The sequence below is a fragment of the Crassostrea angulata genome, chromosome 4, assembly GCF_025612915.1.
Source record: "Crassostrea angulata isolate pt1a10 chromosome 4, ASM2561291v2, whole genome shotgun sequence".
Lineage (NCBI taxonomy): Eukaryota > Metazoa > Mollusca > Bivalvia > Ostreida > Ostreidae > Magallana > Magallana angulata.
The window spans coordinates 43,541,655-43,563,119 of record NC_069114.1 but is presented as its reverse complement, the minus strand read 5'-3'; the positions used below and the strand labels follow the sequence as shown (position 1 = coordinate 43,563,119).

Here is a 21,465-nt window from a genome sequence, read left to right as displayed (position 1 = left end):
TTGGTTATGGTAACCTCCTTTACTCGCTTCCGGTATCCAGCTGTCTGGGTACTCTTGTCTGCCATACCACTTACAACATTATCTGTCTGTGTCTCAACGGTCACGCACAGGATGAAACTCTACCATTCAGTCAACTGAATGACAACTGAAAGGTCTGGAAAGGTGACTGAATGGCAGAGATATGCCATTCAGTCACATTTTAGTAACCTTTCAGTCACATTTCAGTTGACTGAATGGCACAGTTTCATCCTGTGACGCCACCTGGAACAGGATGCACTTCCGTCCTGCAGATGAATTTTCTGGGAGCCTGCACAGGGCTGGGCATAGTGCGTTTCCTGTAGATACGTCCAGCCAGCAGGTCATTGGTTTCAGTTTGAAGTTCCTCGTTTCTTGGAGTCTCCTCCAACCGTACCTCTGGATCTTCATCCCAGTCACTTTCACTGTCAGTATCATTCGTCTGTGAGCGGCTAGGACCTGGAATGTCTTTCTCAGACTCCTTGGACAGATCGATCTCTGCATGTTTCAATCTCATGTGTTTTGCCATATATTCCTTTTTCTTAAAGGACACACGACATTTTTCACAAACCAACATGCTACCGGCACACTTTATAACATGAGCTGTCCAGGCATCTTTCCCTTCAACTTCTTTGAAGCACACTGGACATATCTCTTTAGGCTTCTTGGGGGTCACCTTAGTATTTACCATTGTAAATCTGAAAAATATGTAAAATGAACTAACCTTATACACATGGTCTCGATTTTTTTTTATATGCAACAAGTAAAAACAAAACAATAGCAGGACTACTGGTCCTATGATGGATATACATGCTCTGTGATCAAGAATTTATGACATAGATAATTCTGAAATTCAGGTTCTAGTCCTGCACATAGTCTTGTAACCAAGTTGGAGCACGCCTTTCGCGTCTTGGTCGGCTCCCAGCAACCAACTCGTCTGTGACTTCAACCTTTTTGTAGGATGAACCAAAGTCATCATCCTGTTCTTCCACATTTACTTCAACCTTTGCATAGTCACTTGACTCTGGCTCGATATCCTCGCCTCTGAGTACTTGAGCTTTACAGGCTTTCATCCTGTCGCAATGAACAATTTGTTCCTTTCCATTGCGTCCACAGTTGACCTTGTATAGGACTTCGGAGATCTTTGCCAGGACCTGGAATGGTCCTCGCCAATACGATGTCAACTTTGGTGAACAACCAGTTTTCCTTTGGGGAAAGTACACATAAACTGAGTCCCCACTTTTGAATTGTTCATAGGACATCTTCATGTCGTGATAGTGTTTTTGTCGTAGAATCGCTCCCTCCGAATGTCGCCTCACCAAGTGATGAGCCCGTTCCATCCGATCAAGCAGAACCCAGACCCAGTCATGCTTTGGTACCTGTTTCCAAGATGAGGGCATATCATACACGATATCTAACGGGGTGGTAGACTCTCTACCCAGCATAAGCATGTTTGGTGTGAATCCTGTTGATTCATGCTGGGACGCTCTATTTGCCATCATTACAAAAGGTATGCATTCATCCCAGTCCCGGTGATTATCGTCTACATAGTTACTTAGCATGGTAGCTAAGGTTTTGTTGAACCTTTCTACCATACCATCAGACTGAGGATGGTATGGTGTGGTTCTTGTTTTTCGGATTTGCAAATGGTGGCACACCTCCCTGAATAAGAGACTCTCATACTGGCGGCCTTGGTCGGAGTGTATTAAGACAGGGACTCCAAACCTACAGATTACTTCTTCTACAATTAGTCTTGCTACAGTTTGAGCCTCCATGTTCGGCATTGGGAAGGCCTCTGTCCATTTGGTGAAGTAATCTGACACCACCAGTATGTAGCGATTCCCTTTATCTGTGACTGGGAACTCCCCAAGGATATCTGTTGCTATCCTCTCCATTGGGTAACCAACTTGCAAAGGCTGCATTGGACCTCTTTTTGTCTTGAGTGGAGCTTTTCTCCGTGCACATAGGTCACATCCAGCAACATAACTCCGGACAGCGCTTTGCAACCCTGGCCAGTAATAAGCTTGCCTAATCTTGTTCAATGTCTTGGTCACCCCAAGATGACCAGAGGTCTTGGAATCGTGCATCTGCTGCAAGATAAATCTTCGCTGTGAGAGCGGCATAACAATTTTGTATGTCGTATTGTTGCTTTCTTCAACTTCCCACATACGACAAAGCAATTCATCCTTCAGGACCAATCTACTCCATTGAGCCCACAATGACTTGACCATGTAACTTTCAGCAGTGACTTCGCTGTAGTCTGGACGCTTACCATCCTCCATCCAATCCCTCACAAGTCTTATATCCCGACTCTCATCTTGCATTTCTAGAAGTGTTTTCGATTCAGCAGTGCTCGTGTTTTTGACCTCATGCCTTAATGTCCTGGCATAGTCCTCAGGCACATCTGCTTTCTCCCAATCATCAAAATATCCGCATTGGGTACAAGGAACTCTACTTAGCCCATCTGCATTTCCATGTAATCGCCCCGCTCGATGCTCGATTTCCATATCATATGGCGAAATCACCTCTAGCCATCGAGCCAGTTGCCCTTCCGGATCCTTAAACCTAAGCAACCACCGGAGGGAACTGTGATCCGTCCTAACAAGAAACTTGCGTCCATACAAGAAATGCCTGAAATGTTTTATAAACGTCACTACAGCGAAGAGTTCCTTCCTAGTCACACAGTACCTTCTCTCCGTCTTGCTGAGAACCTTACTGGCATAAGCTACTACCCTCTCTTGTCCATTTTGGATCTGTGACAAGGCTGCACCAATCGCATTTTGGCTCGCATCGGTATCAAGGATGAAGGGTTTACTGAAATTGGGATGTGTGAGGATAGGTGCTGAGGTAAGCTTTGTCTTCAATGCATCAAATGCTACCTGGCATTCATTAGTCCATTTGAAAGCAACTGATGCTTCTGTCAGTCGATGCAGAGGGCGAGCTATTTCAGCAAAGTTTGCAATGAACTTTCTATAATAGCTGCAAAGGCCAATAAAGGACCTTACTTGCGTCTTGTTTACTGGCTCTGGCCACTTCCTAACGGCTTCAACCTTTTCCGCATCCGTCTCAACCCCTTTTTCAGATATAACATGCCCCAGGTATTTGACTTGTTTTGAAAACAGCGTACATTTCCTGGCCTTTAGCTTCAAACCAGCTGTTCTTAGCTTCTCAAAGACCAGTTCTAGGTTGTGTAACATTTCTTCAAATGTTTTCCCATACACAATGACATCATCCAAATAGATGAGGCATACTTGCCATTGTAAGCCTGACAACACCGTCTCCATCAGACGTTCGAATGTTGCCGGGGCATTGCAGAGCCCAAACGGCATCACATTAAACTCAAACAAACCTTGACGGGTCACGAAGGCTGTCTTAGGCTTGTCATTTGGGTCCAGCTCAACTTGCCAGTACCCTGCGTTCAGATCGAGAGTACTGAACCACTTGGCACCATTCAACTGATTGAGTGATTCATCGATGCGGGGTAAGGGATAGGCGTCTTTCATTGTCACACTATTTAACCGCCTATAGTCTACACAGAATCTTTTGGACCCGTCCTTCTTTTGTACCAAGACGATTGCTGACGACCAAGCGCTCGATGAAGGCTCAATGATACCCCTTTTTAGCATGTCAGAAACGTGTTCTTCGACTTCTTTCTGCATATGAAATGGCAGACGTCTTGGTGCCTGTTTGATAGCTGGTTGGTTTCCGGTATCTATCTTGTGCTGAACCACTGAGGTTCGACCGACATCCTCATCAGTCTCAGAGAACAAATCTGAGTACCGCATAAGCAAGTCTCTGGCTTTGCCCTTATCGTGGTTTCCAAGAACTTTGGTGCTGCTATAGAACAGCTCTTGTAAATGCTTTGGTATTTCCTTGTTACAATTTGCAGCACCTATAGAGCATTGTACTGCTTCCATCTCACTAACAGGAGACAACTTACCGACCACTGTTCCTGACTGAATAGTCCTGTTAGTTGCTGACATATTCATAAGGCGGAGTGGCACTCTTTCCTGGCGTCGAACCAAAGACCTAGCCAGCATAGCAGAATCTGATTTTATCAGTTTTTCAGATGGCTCTATAAGTCCAATTTTCACCGGGAACCCTCCATCCGGTCCTGCACAGATCTTGCCCTCGGCCAATATTCCAGATCTGGGGGGTATGACAACCCTGTTTATCAGTGCAATCTTGTATTCCTGTGCCGTGCCTTCTAACTGAATAAGGTGTTCTATACCCGATATAGCAACTTTGTGTGTACGCATGTTTATAATAGCCTTATGCTTCACAAGGAAATCCAAACCAAGGATTCCATCCACAGATATATCAGCCACAATCATTTCCTGTAGTATAGATGTTCCATTCAGCGCAAGGCTGATAGATGTTTTACCGTATATCCCTACCGATGATCCGTTGGCAGACAGTACATCTCTGTCAACCTTTTCCAAGCGCCAAGTGTCATTTCCTTGTATGTTCCCATAGCATACCTTTGATAGCAAGGAAACGGTTGCACCTGTATCAATGAGTAAGTATACATCCATCTCATTTATTTTGGCAGTGACATAGACTCCCGACTCCTTGATAGAGTGGATGGTTCTCGAGTGTTCTTCCCCTGTCTTGTATTCATTGCCTTGAGTCCGATCACATGTCTTGTGCTCTGTCATAATCATCTTCTTAACGCTATGATCTGGCTGATGGGCCTGGTTAGACGAGTTCGAGGGACAATCTCTTTTCAGATGCTTGTCAGATCCGCACCTGTAACACTTTCTTGTACTATTTGCATAAGTATTCCTGGTTTCGTCTTTGGTATGCCCTGTATCACGTCCCTTCTTTTGCATTTGAAACTTCCATTGTTTCATATCCTTCATTTCCTTTTGAAGATATTGCATATTTTTCTCCATCGTCTCTATGAATTTATCTATCTTTGAATCATGACCAGACCCATCCTCTTGATCCACGCTTCTCACACTCTCAGTGCGGCGGCTCTCAGCTCTGTAAAACGCTTCAAGCTCAACGGCTCTCTGTATAGCGTCATTTAGACTGTTAGGTCTGGCCTGTTTTATCTTCAGACGCATCTCCGCGTTATGCAGTCCATCTAAAAACTGTTCTGTGGCCAGGATCTCACGAACGTCGTCCGGAGCTGTAGGATAGGCTAGGTTCACCAGCCTCCTTATCTCCTGACCCATCTCCGGTAAGCTCTCCGATGGTCTCTGTCTCCTTTCTCTAAGCTGAGTCCGATATAGCTCTGTCTGGTTTAATGGCGCAAACCTATCCTGCAAAGCCTTAACCAGTTTTGCATAGTTTTGCCTCTCATCCCTTGGCTGATTACCTAGCACACCTTGAGCTAACCCTCTAAGAGACGAAGCTAAATACAAACCCTTCTCCGTCTCAGTCCATTCATTTAACAGACACAGACTCAAAATGAGATAAGTAGTCATTCCACATGCCTGAACCGTCATAAGTAGCAGGTTTAACAAAATTCCTTGATTTTCCTCTCGTCTGATTTTGGCCATTTGCATCTATTCTTGTGCTCTGTGCAGAGTTCTGCCTTCCGCTTACATCCCTGTGGCTTACATTACCAAGTGCCCTATCCGGTCTCCCTGTAAACGGTGTACTCGTCCGTGTTACTCGTCTTGGCATCGAGGTGCCAGATACATTTTCCTGCAAACCTAAAAATTGCATGGACTCATCTATCTCTCGACTGAGATTTTCTATTTGACGTTCTATGTATGTAATGTCAGCCCGTAGACCAGACATTGTGAAAGAAGCATATAATAAACTAATCAATTAGATCTAACCCAAATCCCGCAGCTGCCACCAATTTATGTAACGTGTTTGTTGGGTAGATCCGTAATCAAGACAATGATTTAAGAAAATGATTGTATGTTTATATATGTATATAAAAACCGATCAAGCAATAATTACTAAAATGATTTGTTAACAAGTACGAGTCAGTATATACAGATATTTAGTTTTAGGATTATCTATCCTTAATTTAAAAAGGCATACAAATGTAATTTGGGCGACTGGGTATGTGTCCGGGCAGGTATGTATCCGTAGGCACCTGTCCTATGAGTACGGGTCTCGGATGTGTCCCGATCCAGAGATCTGTCCTGTACACAGACAGATCTCAATAGAAATGGTGGAAATAATATAATTAATTGAATTAAATACGATTCCCCTATTAACCAGTATACTAGACACCGTATACTTAATACCAGGGTAACTTTATAACCTCACCGCTTCTGCTTCGATCTTCCCACTTGGAGTTTCAACTGCAAACTGTCGACTATCAGCTAAGCAGCGCCTTATATACTAATACGCACCCGAACTACCCTCGGGAGCTATCATTATACATAACGATAAAGTCCGGTTTACGTAATAGCTTGATACATTCCGAACCCGACTCTTCCGAGCCCGACCTTTAATTGTCACATTAGCAACATTAAATTGTTCTAAATAAAAATCATGAATGTGTTCATATTTTTATATGCAAATAAATGCTACTTTCTCCCTTACTAATTAATTATGTGTATTTCTTTTTACACAGAATTTGTAATAGACAAGTAATAGTCTTTTGTTACGAGTATTCTAAGCAATGTTATATATTTTGTTTTATCAAATTAATTTAGTGTTTTGAGATACAATTGAAAAAAATTATAATGTTCATTCAAAATAAACTTTAAAAACTTGAACTTAGAATAGATGAGCTATACACAACTAATGAAAAAGAGAGAGAGAGAGAGAGAGAGAGAGAGAGAGAGAGAGAGAGAGAGGTCTTTTTTTATCATAAGAATAAAACCTTTTTGTGATTTATTGTATATAATAAATGAACAATTCACAAGTTCATGATTAAGAAAATTTAAATGTTTATGCCACGTAACTCACAAAGAATAGTTTAAGATATAACAAAGTCTTCTTGTGAATCTTTACATTTTACACGGAATTTGTGACAGTCGGCTGAGGATTGAATGAGTTCACCCTTATAGCGTTCATTCTCCAAATCATCTCATATGGATACGGGGTACCAGGATTAGAGAGAGAGTCAAGTTCTTCCATCTGATTAGAAAAAGAAATTGTTTATTTATAATCAGTCTCTTTTTAATTTTTTATAACAAACTTTAAAAATTTAAAATTTCAATGTAGATAAACGCAGACATATGGTACCTAAAGACCTATTTAAAGACATACATATACATTTATATACAGATAGTACGGGGCACCTGTCCATATAAATGCGGATAAAAGTATAGATTATAATCAAAATACGTTCAGCGTTTTAAAATTTTCAAACTTTACAATATTAGACCAAAACAAATATCTTTTAAGTTTTTTTGGAAACGTTTAAAAGTCCTAGTGGGATTCGAAATCATATCTTACAGATTGGTAGTTATCCCTCTAAGCCCTTGCGCTACGCTGTTACATGTAGCTAACAGTTTCGGAAAGAAAAAAATTATCAAATTATGCTTGACTTATTGTTTATTTCGATCGGAAGTACGTCGCAATATGGAGGTGTCCCATACCACATTTTATAACACGGAAACTACTTTACTTGTGCTCTATTTTACCTGTTCCTTTGTGAGTTTCCAGTTATGAGCAGCACTGATGTTGTCTTCTAGCTGTTGCAGACTGTTGGCGCCAATGACCACAGAAGGAACCACGTCCTTTTGCAGCAACCACTTAATGGCTACCTGGGGTATTGTCTTTCCTTTTCAGAAAACATAATCATAGTGAGTGAAAACAAAGATTGATAACATGTATAATCTACTTGCCACTGTTTTTTTAATAAATCAATTCCCTTGAATAAAAAAACCTTTATATTCATTTGCATTATAGATAATCGCCTAAGATTTAAATGTCCTCTAAAATAATTTTCAAATTAAAATGATGAAAAAAAGTTGTGAGTCTCACAGTGTATCCAATGGTTTTTAGACTTTTAGTTGTATATTTGACCAAATACTTTTGTCCATTTTGCCAACGATGCGATAAATTGGAACAAATTGGAACAAATTGTATTTTGGATGTTAGCGTTTATTATAAATATAGTAATATAATCCCAAAATTAAAATTTAGCATCTAATTGTAATTTAATCAGTTTTTGAAAAATCTTTTTAAGTCGGGAAAACCGTTTTCTTTGGCGATCCTCTCCATTCCCTCCACGAGTTTCCAGAAGTCCTCATTTTGATCATACTGGCTCCAGGCCGGAGCTACCTCTAGTGCCATCGACTCGTCTTGAGCAACAACTCCAATTCTTCCTGCCGAAATCTGTGGTCTAACTCCACGCTTATATTTACCCGATAACATGCCACTGAAAAAGCAATTTTTGAAATCATTGCATTGTCACGGTGTTTGTTTATTCAACCCTCCAATTAACTAAAACATTTACAAGTCAATCTAAAATTGCTATATTATTGGATAGTGGAATATATAAAGTCACCAACTACATTATCTAGTTTCATCTGTGTATAGGAAAGTGCATTAATTTGCTGTTTAAAAGCTTTGGATTGGCAAGATTAAAAGATGACCTTCGTACACAGAGTATCAAACATAGGGCAACTGCAACACTATTTCGGGACATTGCGAGTATTGATTAAAATGATCGAAGTTTGCTGGGAAGATAATATACTAGTAGTTTGTAAAGGATGCTTATTGTGGGCCCTGATCCTTTTTCAAAATAGATTTTCTAAATATTTAAAAGATTGTCTATACGAACATGCAAGGGATATATGATATTGTCCTTGAGCTTTTTCAGACATTTAGAATATACATGAAATGTGGACCAATTGCAAATCATACATAATATTGAAGCCAAGTGTGTGGTCTTTTTGTTAAGGTGCATTTCATGAGTCCTGTTTACATGTATCTACTTGTTATTTGTCCAAGCAACTGCTAAAATCTTCCAGTGAAAAAGTAGCAGAAAGTACTAGTATACGGATGAAATTTATCTGGGCCATTCTCCTTATTTTTTATTATCCTTTCCTACAAATGAATCAACCCTTTTTCCAAGCACACGTCCAAAAGTGAAAATTTCGCAGTTTCACGTTTTCATTGATTTGATATTGACGTGCTACACACAAATGATTTCAATTTATGTTCTTGCATGGTATACCTCATATATAACAATTTAAGTTATGGATTTCTTCTGCCTTAAAATTATCCTTATCTAAAGCTTTGTGTCAGCGTGTATCGCAACATTTTCGAGAAAAAAATCGGTTTTACCACGAGGAACGGGCAAGATGATGATATGATAATCTGTAAAGTAATATTTCTTTACCCTTTCAAAGGACTCCAAGGCAAAACACCAAGACCTTCCATTTTGCAGACTTGGAATTCTTCAAACTCTGGATGTCGACAGAGTAGATTATACTGTTGCTGAAGAATAAGTCACTTGGGCGTTTCATTTTCATCAATCACATAGAGCATACATGTACATACAGTCTTTTCACTCAGAAAAATGTGATTAAGTACCTGTAAACAGACGATCAGTGGGTACTTTTCATATTTGCAGAGGTTGACTACTTTCTGCATTTGCCACCCACATAGGTTAGATACTCCAAGATACCGCACCTTTCCAGCATTGACAAGATCCGTTAGAGCTCCCATCCATTCCTCAGGGGGAGTGGCATCGTCCCAACCATGTACCTATGACCAAGGAACAAACCCGTCAGATTCTCTTCAATAAGATTCAAAACGGTTTTTAATATATGTCTTTTGATGATGTTATGGATAAAATTATTTAACAAAGTGTTTAGATAATAATAAAAGAAGTACAACAATTGGTTTCTAAAGTACTTTACGTAATAAAGGTCGATGTAGTTTGTTTGAAGACGTCTCAGACTCGCTTCACAGCTGGCCATGATGTGTTTCCTACTGAGACCTATATCATTGACACCTTCCCCCATAGGTGATCTTACTTTGGTGGCAATGACCAGATCCTCTCTGTTCTGTCTGTTCAGTCATTAAATATTTAAAACATGTTTAATTGTCAATGATGATATTGTTCACCAAATACTTTGAATAACAAAAAATCGTCTTTATTATGCTATATGTGCAGTCTTAAACTGTTTTGATATTTTTGTGGACATACTTTACAAGCCATTCGCCAATAATGGTTTCTGATACTCCCTTGGTGTACATATTTGCTGTATCAATAAAATTTCCACCTAGATCAATAAATCGGTCCAGGATTTCATGACAACCTGCTTTGTTCAATTTTCCCCACTGTAAAAAAATGTATAAATCAAAATAAATCAGTATTCAATATTCTCAAAACGTAAGGTGTTACATAACTTTAGATATGGTTTTAAAAAAGTAGTGTCCTTTATTTTTAATTTAGAATTCCCATCCCACAAGATGCTTCGTATCAAGTTTGGTTAAATTTAGCCAAGTGATTCTAGAGAAGATGTTAAAAATGTGAAAAGTTTACAGACGGACGGGCGACGGGCAACAGTTCATAGAAAACTTCACTTGAACCTTTGGTTCAGGTGAGCTAAAAAGGGCTCCCCATTGCTGTAACACGAGACGATTACTTTAACTATTCGTGAACCCAAGAAGTTTTTAAAATCAGTCAAATATATTGTATCGGTCATTCACTTGTTAACAACACTTTATAATTAAGTTAACTGACCGCAACGACATTAAATTGGCGTTTTATTTAAGGTGGTATGGGACACCTCTATATTGTAATGTACTTCCTAACGAAATAAAAAACAAAATCAAGTATCATTGTATAAATATTATCTTCCCTAAAATGTAACTTAACAGCATAGCACAATGGGTTAGAGCGTTTACTACGAATATTTTAGTCATGAGTTTGAATCCCTCTGGGACTTTTCTAATTTTTGCCTTTTGAAAAATATTAAAACTCATTTTCTCTTTTCAATATAGTAAAAATTCAAAATTCTAAACCAGTGAAAGCGTTCTGATAAATATGTACTTTTATTCACGTTTATTACCGTCTTCCTTGGAAGACGGTATAAAGAGTTAAAATAATTTACAGTCTCTGGGTTGTGCACTTCCTTTCCTTTGTGATTGGTTGAAAATACATGATGTGAAAATTTACATTTATTTCATTGATTAAAATACTGTTCGGCGCAAGGGAGATAATTTTCTGATGATCTTTTTCACGTACGACTTAACAAATTTCGTAGATTTCAAATCTTAAAAGTGAGAAAACGAAAAAGCAATACAAATTGCTATGAATGAAATTCAGCCTTTGGTTTTCAGGTCCAACTAGTCGAAAGTAACATCCTATAATATCTATTGAAATTATTTATTTTTCTTTTAGAATTGTTATTCAAATATTTATACAAAAATGTATTTAAAAAAATTGATGCGGTATGCCTAATATAGGTAAAGTTATTTGCACCTTAGATAGATAAATGCAGTGGTATAACTTTGATTTTATCAAAATAATACGAGTCTACGACCTTACCTAAGATCTCTTTCACCCTATAGTCGATCTCAACTTACAAGCTCGGGTACGCAGTTCTGAATTTTAGACACGCAGGCTTAAACTACACATTACGCAAAAATGTTTGGATAAATCCACTCGCCATGCTATGTAGAGGAAGATGACATTTATATATATAAAAAAAAAGTTAAACTGTCTTTGATAACTAAGTGCTGTTTAGGGTTTGTTCTAAAGACGGTAAGCTTTTTTAAAAAAGCTAAACTTGTATTGAAAGCTGTCATAATACCACCATAAAGCTGACATAAATTTATACCGAGCGCAGCGAGAGGCGAAGCGAGGATTAATGGTAACACGTATATATAAGAAAATCAGTGAAAAATGAAAGTTGAATCAGGGGTACTAAAGCCAAGAAAAATTTCTTCCAGCCCTGGTCGCCGCCCTATTGACAGCCATTTTGTTTTAAAAAAGTTAGTTCGATCATTGATTGACTGGTACTTATCGAAGTTTATTGCCCATTAACTCGATTAAAAAGTTTCAGTGTTTCAATATAAGGTAATTTGAATTTTAAAAAGTAAATAAAAGAGGACTCCAGATAAGTTTCAAAAGTGCTTCAATCAAGAAACACTACTAGTTATTTGTATGTCTTATCAAATTATCAGCTGGAAAATAAAAACATTAACATCAAGGAACTGATCTTTAAGGTTCTGTATAAAGTATTATTAAAAGCATTTGGTCGCCATATTAGTTTCGATCGCTTCTCAGCTGTCACTGGGGTATATAAACCGGCCAGGAAAGTTATGGTCGGTTGCTTTCCGATGGAGGCATTTAGGTTGCATGGACCTCTAAATGATAGAACTACACAATGTAGCAAAATGTTTGTAAAAGTAAGTAAATGAAACTACTGGGGTAACGGATGCCATTGACCTTCGACCTAAACCTGGGACCGGTTCGCTTTGTGTTTCGTTTAGTAAACGGTTTTGTAAACGGTACGGTTCATTTCTTGCACGGACCGGTACGGTTCGTTTTAGAGGTGTAGTAGCACGTTTCAGGGTCTGTACATCTGATTGCACTTTTGAGACTGTCAAAGGGGCATGGTCACGATTTTGGTCAAATTTTATTTTTCTGGTTTTATTATTCGCAGTACTTTTGGAATGCATTTCTAATGATAATATGAAATTTGGGTGCCAGTCGTTGAGTTTTAAGCAAGATACAGGGCTCACAATTCTTCGTCATGTAAACAAGGCTCGTGCCCTTTTTTTGTTTACATAGGTTCAATATACCAGTAAAAATCTTTTTCAAGCTGGTTTGTCTATCTTATTTTTCATTTAAAGCATAATTAAACAGTTCCTAACGATTAATACATTCATTTTAGGTCTAAAACTGGAATTTTCACTTCAACATTCATAATGTAAACAAAAGCTTTGTTTACATTGCAAAGAATTGTAAGCTCTGTAACTCGCTTATAACTCATCAAATGACACTCAAATTTTAGTTGCCTATTAAAAATGCCTTACTGAAGCATTGTAAACATTAAAATCGAAAAAATAATTTTTGACCAAAATCGTGACCATGCCCCTTTAAGCACAGATGTATACACTGCATGTTTGCTAGGGACGCAAAACTGGTAACAGAATTCAACATGAAGAACTATATACGCCAGTTTCCTTAAAAAAAATCAGTGATCCTAAATTAAAGATCGGCTGAGCACTACGAAGTAACTTGGATACGGGGAAATACATATTTATTATTGTATACCCGAGTGCTTGTCCCTGATTTTGGGTGTTTAGCTTTAAATAATCTTGCAACACATTATAATGGGAATATAGTTTACGTTCAGCGTCTCCTTTCCTACTTCTACTGTAACAAACTCCAAAGGAATATACGTACCCGCTGGTGACCAAATGTCATCGTTCCCAGACAGATGTTTGATACACGCAACCCAGAACGACCAAGAAAGTTGTACTCCATTGTAAACAACCGTGCAATCTTTAACCACAATGTTGCACAGGTAATTCGCGATAGTGTTATAAGGGCAAAGTAACATGAAGAGGCTCTTATGTTGATAATCTTCGAACTGTAACGATGTCAGATGCTTATGAAAGCCGGGAGTTGAAATAATGGAAACGATGAATGTGAAACAGTACTAGTGCAGGCCGTATCAGCTGTGTACAGCTAAAGGCATCTGGTTTGTTGGTTGATTTTCCAATACCTGTTTCTAGCAATTCAATCGACATTGTGAAACATCGATTTTAATACATTAAATGTGTAGTGGCCAGTGGCGTCGGAATCAAATTGAAAAGGGGGGGGGGGGGGGGGAACTAATTTCCAAAATCATGAAAAAACTAATCAGAGGGGGGGGGGGGGATAGTATACTTATAACTCTTCTTATATAACTTCTTCTTGTACTTATAATTCTTACCTACAAAAATTTCAATGACTCCAATTTTCAATATCACAATATATAAATTTAAGAACAATTATGTTTGCTGCGAGAAAAAGTGAGGGGCTGGCCCCTCTCTGATGCTATGTTTTAATGGTTACATCTAACTTTGCAAAAAAAAGTGGGAAGGGGGGGGGGGGGTTCCGACGCCTATGGTGTCTGAATTTTTTTATGTGAACATGCAAATTGTTTTACTTCATTTTTGTTAAATCGCCAGTTTTTGCAATTTAGAAATTAAGGTATGAAAGTATAATGAGATTGGTAATAAATGAATTCCCTACACGATGAGGTAGGATTCTTTTCAATTATAGATAGATCTTTTTACAAATATGACAACTAGAAAAGGTAAATAATGCGTATTTATGAATTCATGTCAGCTTTAAGGTGGAATAGCACATCATCAAAAAATGACTGACCTCTGATCGAAGAGAACATTTCGTTCCATTAAAATAATTCTATCGACGGCAATATGTAACTTACTCCATAGCCGAGTGGACAAAATGTCAGGCTTGTGATCCGTTACAACAGAAAAATGTTTTTTAAAAAGTTCTTTTTTTAAAAATCCACTTTTAAAGGAAACAGAAGGTGTACTATTGATTATTTTTTAAAGATTTTAGTATGAAGTGTTAAAATATAGACGGTGATTGTGATATTTAATGTGATTATTGTGATAATTGATTGTTAATCAATAAAAGATTTTTTTTAAAGTGTCAGGCTTGTGATCCGTACATCCCGAGTTCGAATTCCGTTGGGGCCTATGTTGTTACTTACTGAATTGATTATTTTAAATATTGATTTTTTTATCCCCAAACTGCAAATTGTTCGCTTATTTGACATAGTTTAGTACAGTTTATTTATCATTATATCTTTCATAATCAAATAATTTACTGTTAATTTGAGTGACTTTTTCACATCATTAAAGTTTGTGTCTATTATTCTCTATTAATGATTTTAAATTCTAGGAAAGCGATGATATGCAACGATAAATTTCTCCGAGACACGGGCTTGCTCTAAAATTGTATTGCAAAAATTGTTATCATTCGAGAACTGGCTTCATTTAAATACCATTATCCCTCTTCCGTATTAGGATTTTAAGAACACACTTTAATGAATTATGATATAGATGTACATGTACATCACGTATAATTTAAATTCTTTCTACATGCGACATTATGATCGGGTTTGTTATTCTATAAGATAAATGATTACATAGAAAATGAAGGCGATTGATTTCTAAGCATTAAAATTTATTTTCATTGTTGCAACCATAAATCTAAATGTTTTAGTGCGTTTTAAAATTCAGTAGGTATTCTTTACGAAAGGTTGAGGATAGAACGGATTATCCCTGTCAGCGCCTATTCGCAATATCACTTCATAGGGGTAAGGGATGTCTGTCTGAGAAAGATTGTCAAGTTCTTCCATCTGAAAGAAAAAAAAGAAACATATAATCTACTTTCACTTCATGCAATCTATAATTCGTTATATGTGATTCCCTAACGGCCTGCTTTCATACTGATAAATTTGTAATTAGAATATAAATTAAAACGCCCATTTTTAAATGTCTAAAGAGTCAAACATATTAGATAATGGATATTTAAGTGATCAACAATCTGTTGTGTGTGTTCATTTTTATTCAAATTATACACGTCTTTACCTGATCCTTTGAGAGACGCCAGCCATGAGAAGCACCCATGTTGTCCTCCAGCTGTTGTAGACTGCTGGCACCAATGATCACTGATGGAACCACATCCTTCTGCAACAACCATCGAATGGCTACCTGGGGTATCGTCTTCCCTATTTGTTAAAAAAAATAGAACTTAGTGAACATTTTTATCTATTACTCATTATTTACATATAATTTCTATTTACGTTTTCTAACAACCCTGAAAAAAATGGTTAGCTATACTAAAAACACAATCATATTATTGTACGAATTCAATATTAATTGCAATAATTGTAAGCAGACGGATTAAACGGATAAATTAAATGCGAACCTGTTTCTTTAGCGATCCTCCCCATTCCCTCCACGAGTTTCCAGTACTCAGCATTGTTATCGTACTGACTCCAGGCAGGTGCTATCTGCATGGCCTTGGACTCGTCCTGGGCGACGATTCCGATTCTTCCCGCCGTGGGCTGGGGTTTTTGACCACGCTTGTATTTACCTGTCAACATGCCGCTGAAAACACAGTCGTTAGTTTTAGTTACAACATTACAGCCAATATAGAACAAAGGTTCCAAATGTGTAAAAGTTTGCAAATTATGGCAAAAAATATGTTCAAATCTCATATTTTTTTCTGTCACGCCCTCTCTGACACCAAAATCGGTAATCTACGTGTAAAAAAGATCGTCACTTTTACATACATGTAAACAAACCCACTATTAAGTAGCACTTGTTTTAATGGGGTCATAAAAATAATTTCCAAAATGTTCTGCGACTATGCATGGTGAAACCTGAACAAATTTAAATGCTTTTGAATATTTCTTCCTGTTGTATCACAATAGGCTGTAAGTTTTGCAAGTTTACCCCTTTAAAGGACTCCATGGTAAAACACCAAGACCCTCCATCTTGCAGACTTGAAGTTCCTCAAACTCAGGATGTCGACAGAGTAGATTATACTGTTGCTATTGGAATAAAATAAATATCCCATATATGGGGGGTTGTTTTGTTTTGTTTTTTCGTTTGGTTTTTTTATTTTGTGGGGGATTTTTTTTGTTTTGTTTAATGTTGTTAAAAACTGAAGGAAAAAATTTAATATTGTATTTGAAATAAGAGCAAAAATAATTTGAATACCTGTAAGCTGACAATTGGTGGGTATTCGCCATTCTTGCAGAGTTCCACAACTTTCTGTAGCTGCCACCCACACAGGTTGCACACTCCAATATAGCGCACCTTGCCAGCACTGACAAGGTCCCGCAGAGCTCCCAACCATTCCTCGGGGGGCGTGGCAAGGTCCCAGCCATGGATCTACATGGTAAAATACAAAGGAAAGTTTTAATCTTAATCAAAACGGTCCTTATGATATATGAGAATAAGAGTTTACTTGGTTCTTAATAAAAAAAAAATTGTTATCTTTCGATCAATTTCCCTGCAAATGAACTTGAACTAATTGGAATATTTTTGATTCAGGTACTTGTATTGGGTAAAATTACTTGCAACAAAGATCAAAGTTCGGCAAAATTAATAAGGTGTTTCTCTGGGAAATGCTTATATTATATTAAATATATGAAAAAAGGACTATGTGCGGTTTGGTGAAATATCTGCCCCCGATTTCAACCAATTTTAAAATAGTTTCGTATAAAAAAAATTCATAAATCATTGTAGAGAGGATGCCTATCACTTTTATCTTGATTTTAGTCATCATTGCTCATTCGCTGTTTGTCTATGACGTCACCTGAATGACATAATTCCCGCATATTTGCAAACAAATGAAAATATTCTCATTTTTGCTTTATATTTTGCATTCGGAAGTATAGAGCGCAGGTCTTCTCAAGTACGATTTTAACATATGTTTTTCTTCATATAGTTATACACATTATTCTGAAATATGGTACCTGAGCAAGCCTGCGCTCCATGTCTCCCAGCCGAAAAACCATCGGAAAACACCCATATTTTGCTACTAATCATCAATTTATCCAAATAAGGTAATCTTCATGACGTTATTTCTACATTATGACGTCACTGTGGTGATAACCTTTTACACCCTTATTTTCAATATGTTTTAACTATCTTTCACCTTATTTTTAAAGCTCTATATAAAACTTTGATTTTGGTAGCAAAAAAAGGGACCTAGACACGATTTCAGATCAAAATTTTATTTTTGATGTTTATGTATGAAATAGTTTATTTGTGTGTTTTGAATGTTCACCAAAATATGAATGTAAGAAGTCATGTTACAAGCGAGATAGAGCAGAAAGAGGACGTTGTAAAGTAAACAAAGCTTGAGTCTTATATTGTTTACAAATAATGTAAACCAAAGAAATTAGCATTTCTTTGACAAAATCACTTATGGAAACAAACTAAACTGATTCAATGTGTTCATAAATAATTTTATCAACAACAAAGACCAATATTAGATTAAAGAAGATGGGGGAACAAGGTAGCGCAAAATACCCATTCGGTTTAGTCGTAAAATACAATTTGAAATTTCATTGTTTCCAACTAAATATACTTGATAATGTTTTAATTCAAGTTTACAAAATCACAATTTCTGAATAATTCAGTTTTGAATATTTTAACAAACGATGAGAGCAAAAATTAATTCTAAAGTTTTGGTGGTTTCGAGCCCACATCCTATAAACCCTAGCTCCATAAATTTACCTATAAATGTCCGGTGCTCTAACCACTGGGTCATTTCAGTCACAACAATCTCCATTGTAAAATGCTATATTCAACCACTTTAACCACGAATTTACGGACTTGTATTATTTTTCTAAAACGTTCATATGTTGCTATACAAATTGACCAATTAAAAGTAAAGTGGGTCATCTCTCTACGTTTTCGTTGATTGAAATCGATTTGATTTCCTTTAAAGAGGCATAGTCACGATTTGGGGCAAATTCTGTTTTTATGTTTTTATTATTTACAATGCTTTAGTATTGCATTTCTAATGATCAAATAAAATTTGAGAGTCATTCGAAGAGTTATAAGCAAGATACAGGGCTCACAATTCTTTGTCATGTAAACAAAGTTCGTGCCCTGTTTTTGTTTACATAGGTTCAATATACCAGTAAACATCTTTTTCAAGCTTATTTGTCTATTTTTTTCAATTTATTTTAAGTATAGATAAACAGTTCCTAACGTTTAACACATTCGTTTTAGGTTTAAAACTGAAATTGTAACTTCAACGTTCAAAATGTAAACAAACGTTTTGTTTACATAGCGGAGAATTTCATGCTCTGTAACTCACTTATAACTCAACAGATGACCCTCAAATTTCGGTTGCCTTTTTAAAATGCCTTTCTGGAGCATTGTAAATATTAAAGTCGGAAAAAAATTTTTGACCAAAATCGTGACCATGCCCCTTTAAACCTTATATAGACTATGACAAAAATATGGAGCTCAGACCCACTCTATAAAGGAAAAGGCTTTGAAGTTCTAAAATGACACTATTTGGAGGTATTGACACGCATACGCAAGTTAAAATCAACCTATTCCAAATATTTAACATATTTAAGGGTTATAAATCGATGTTATGGTAAATATACATTGTTTTCAACACATCTGTTAACAATAACAGGACTCGAGATTTGTTTACAAAACAAAGAGTTCTAAGCTGTGTAACTTGCTTGTGACTCGATTTTTTACTTTCAAATTTTGAAAAAGCATTAACAACATCCATATTGACCATTCTAGACATCAAAAATAAAAAAGATAAATTTTGAAAGATTTAAGCTTAAATCGTGTCTAAGTCCATGTGGGTCTTTTGCGAAACGTCTTCGATCTATTTCCCAATATATTACACAGTAAAATTCAATTGATCTTTTTATTACCTGGTAGAGATCTATGTAGTTTGTCTGAAGTCGTTTAAGACTCGCTTCACAACTGGCCATGATGTGTTTCCTACACAGACCTATGTCATTGACACCATCTCCCATTTGACCCCTAACTTTAGTCGCTATAACAAAGTCTTCTCTTTTCTGTCTGTTATAAAGTCCAATATTTGACAGTTCATTGAAAATAAATTGATGCATTTATGATTATAATTACAGTCTCTAAATTGCAGAGCAAGAAAAGAATATACATACTTCGCCAGCCATTCTCCGATGATAGTTTCGGATACTCCTTTGGTATACACATTAGCTGTATCAATAAAATTTCCTCCTAGGGCAGCGAATCGGTCCAGAATTTTATGCGAACCTTCTTTGTCCAATTTCCCAAGCTATCAAACATTAATATATATTTTTAGAGTGATCTTAATTAATGCGTTCAAATCTTATAAATGTGACCTTACAAAAATCTCTTAACTCTGAACTATTCAAATCTAATTAACAAATAAGGTTTCTTCCTTTTACCTGTGGACTGCCAAAAGTCATCGCCCCGAGGCAGATATTGGACACTCGCAGTCCGGTCTTTCCGAGGTATTTATACTCCATAACTATAGGAAGTGTTTTAACGAGTATTGTTATCCACAGACGTGATGCCCTTGTGAACTTACGGTAAATTATGTGTATATATATATAGTTGTCCCCTTGATGGGTATCGCGGGTAGCCCTTATCTTATCTTTTACTTAATATATGGTGCACCATTCGCGATTAATATTATCAGTTTTTAACACAGGATTTCTGTTTCTATAAATTCTTAAACAGAATGAAACGTTAAGTTACGTAATTTTTTGACACTGCTCTAATCCACATTTTATGAATATAAACTTTATTACATAGCTGTAAACTTTACTTAGACTGAAATACAAACTTTCGATACACGCGAATCTTACTGAATGACAACATTAACAAAGCACATACAAGATACAGTGGCGTCGGAAGCAAATTGAAAGTGGGGGGCTAGACTAATCCTCAGAAATCTTGACAAACCAAAAAAAAAAAAAACTTCCAAAATCTTGAAAATCCTAATCCGTGGGGGTGGGAGAGTCTACCTATAGTTCCAAATAAAAAAACAGTATACCTATGACTTATGACTATCCATCTTTTTCAGGGTCCATTTAGGATCAATCATCTTTCCTGCGAGAAAAAGTGGGGGGCTGAACCCTTTATGATGCTATATGCCTTATGGTTAGGTCTAACTTTGCAATAAAAGTTGGGGGGGGGGGAGGCTAAGCCCCCCCCCCCCCCCCCCGGTTCCGACCCTTATGAGATATGTAATATATTGATTGAGTTTGGTCATTACTGGGTTTTTTTTCACAACAGTTTTTATCTACAACACGTGTGTCTTAAACATACTCGGTATAACCAAATTCCAAAATTATTTTGAGTTTTGCATCATTTTTAAGTGTAAGTAGTTTAATATTTCATATCAAATTGGCATGAAATGACCTTTTGATATCCTTTAACATGAACATTTGAATCTATTTAAATTAAAAGATATGCTCTTTGCTGGTTTATGCAGGTATGAAGGTATCGAGCACTGAAGAAAAATACGAAACCTAACCAAACTACTGTCAGTGTGAAATAATTCACACAAAGTCAACTTAATGTTTTAAACACTGCATTTGAAAGAAAAATTAAAAGGTTAAAGGAATTCGCATTTTAAATTTGCTTCTAAGTTGGTTTTAAATAGATATATCATGATTCGGTTTTGTCAATCGCTATATATGAAACTTAAATTTTTTGAAAAGAAATAGGGGAGAAAATTCTCAGCGGGTGTAAATCTACATGTGCTACCATATTACACTTTGTGACTAACGCCTGTCAGTGAAATATGTCAATAAAACATTGAAAGTTGAACCGGCGCACCGTAACTTTCTAAATGAACGCAGTGTTATGATTTAGAACAAAATGGTTTGATTTAGAACAAAATGGGTTTTCACTGATCAAAGGTTAACATCACATTGAAGCACTGTAAGCACGTGCTTACATTTTTTTCTGAATCTCAAATTTATTAAACATTGCAAATCCCGACAACTTTAATTTTACCTGCGTTTGTGC

At 36.8% G+C, this 21,465-nt stretch overlaps 2 protein-coding genes across 2 annotated transcripts; both read right to left on the bottom strand.

The window, feature by feature from the left end:
• Window positions 1-6,809: 6,809 nt before the first annotated feature.
• LOC128181136 (1-deoxyxylulose-5-phosphate synthase YajO-like) lies at window positions 6,810-13,466 on the bottom strand. Its single transcript, XM_052849407.1, has 8 exons — window positions 13,310-13,466; window positions 10,097-10,230; window positions 9,807-9,957; window positions 9,478-9,651; window positions 9,284-9,381; window positions 8,136-8,317; window positions 7,578-7,717; window positions 6,810-7,068 (listed from the first exon to the last, which is right to left on the bottom strand). The coding sequence occupies exons 1-8, from the start codon at window positions 13,388-13,390 to the stop codon at window positions 6,946-6,948; spliced, it is 1,083 nt and encodes a 360-aa protein (XP_052705367.1). The 5' UTR covers window positions 13,391-13,466; the 3' UTR covers window positions 6,810-6,945.
• A 1,622-nt stretch (window positions 13,467-15,088) lies between these two features.
• LOC128182280 (1-deoxyxylulose-5-phosphate synthase YajO-like) lies at window positions 15,089-20,536 on the bottom strand. Its single transcript, XM_052850869.1, has 9 exons — window positions 20,500-20,536; window positions 19,875-20,089; window positions 19,608-19,741; window positions 19,353-19,503; window positions 16,654-16,827; window positions 16,387-16,484; window positions 15,857-16,038; window positions 15,517-15,656; window positions 15,089-15,284 (listed from the first exon to the last, which is right to left on the bottom strand). The coding sequence occupies exons 1-9, from the start codon at window positions 20,534-20,536 to the stop codon at window positions 15,162-15,164; spliced, it is 1,254 nt and encodes a 417-aa protein (XP_052706829.1). The 3' UTR covers window positions 15,089-15,161.
• Window positions 20,537-21,465: the final 929 nt, after the last annotated feature.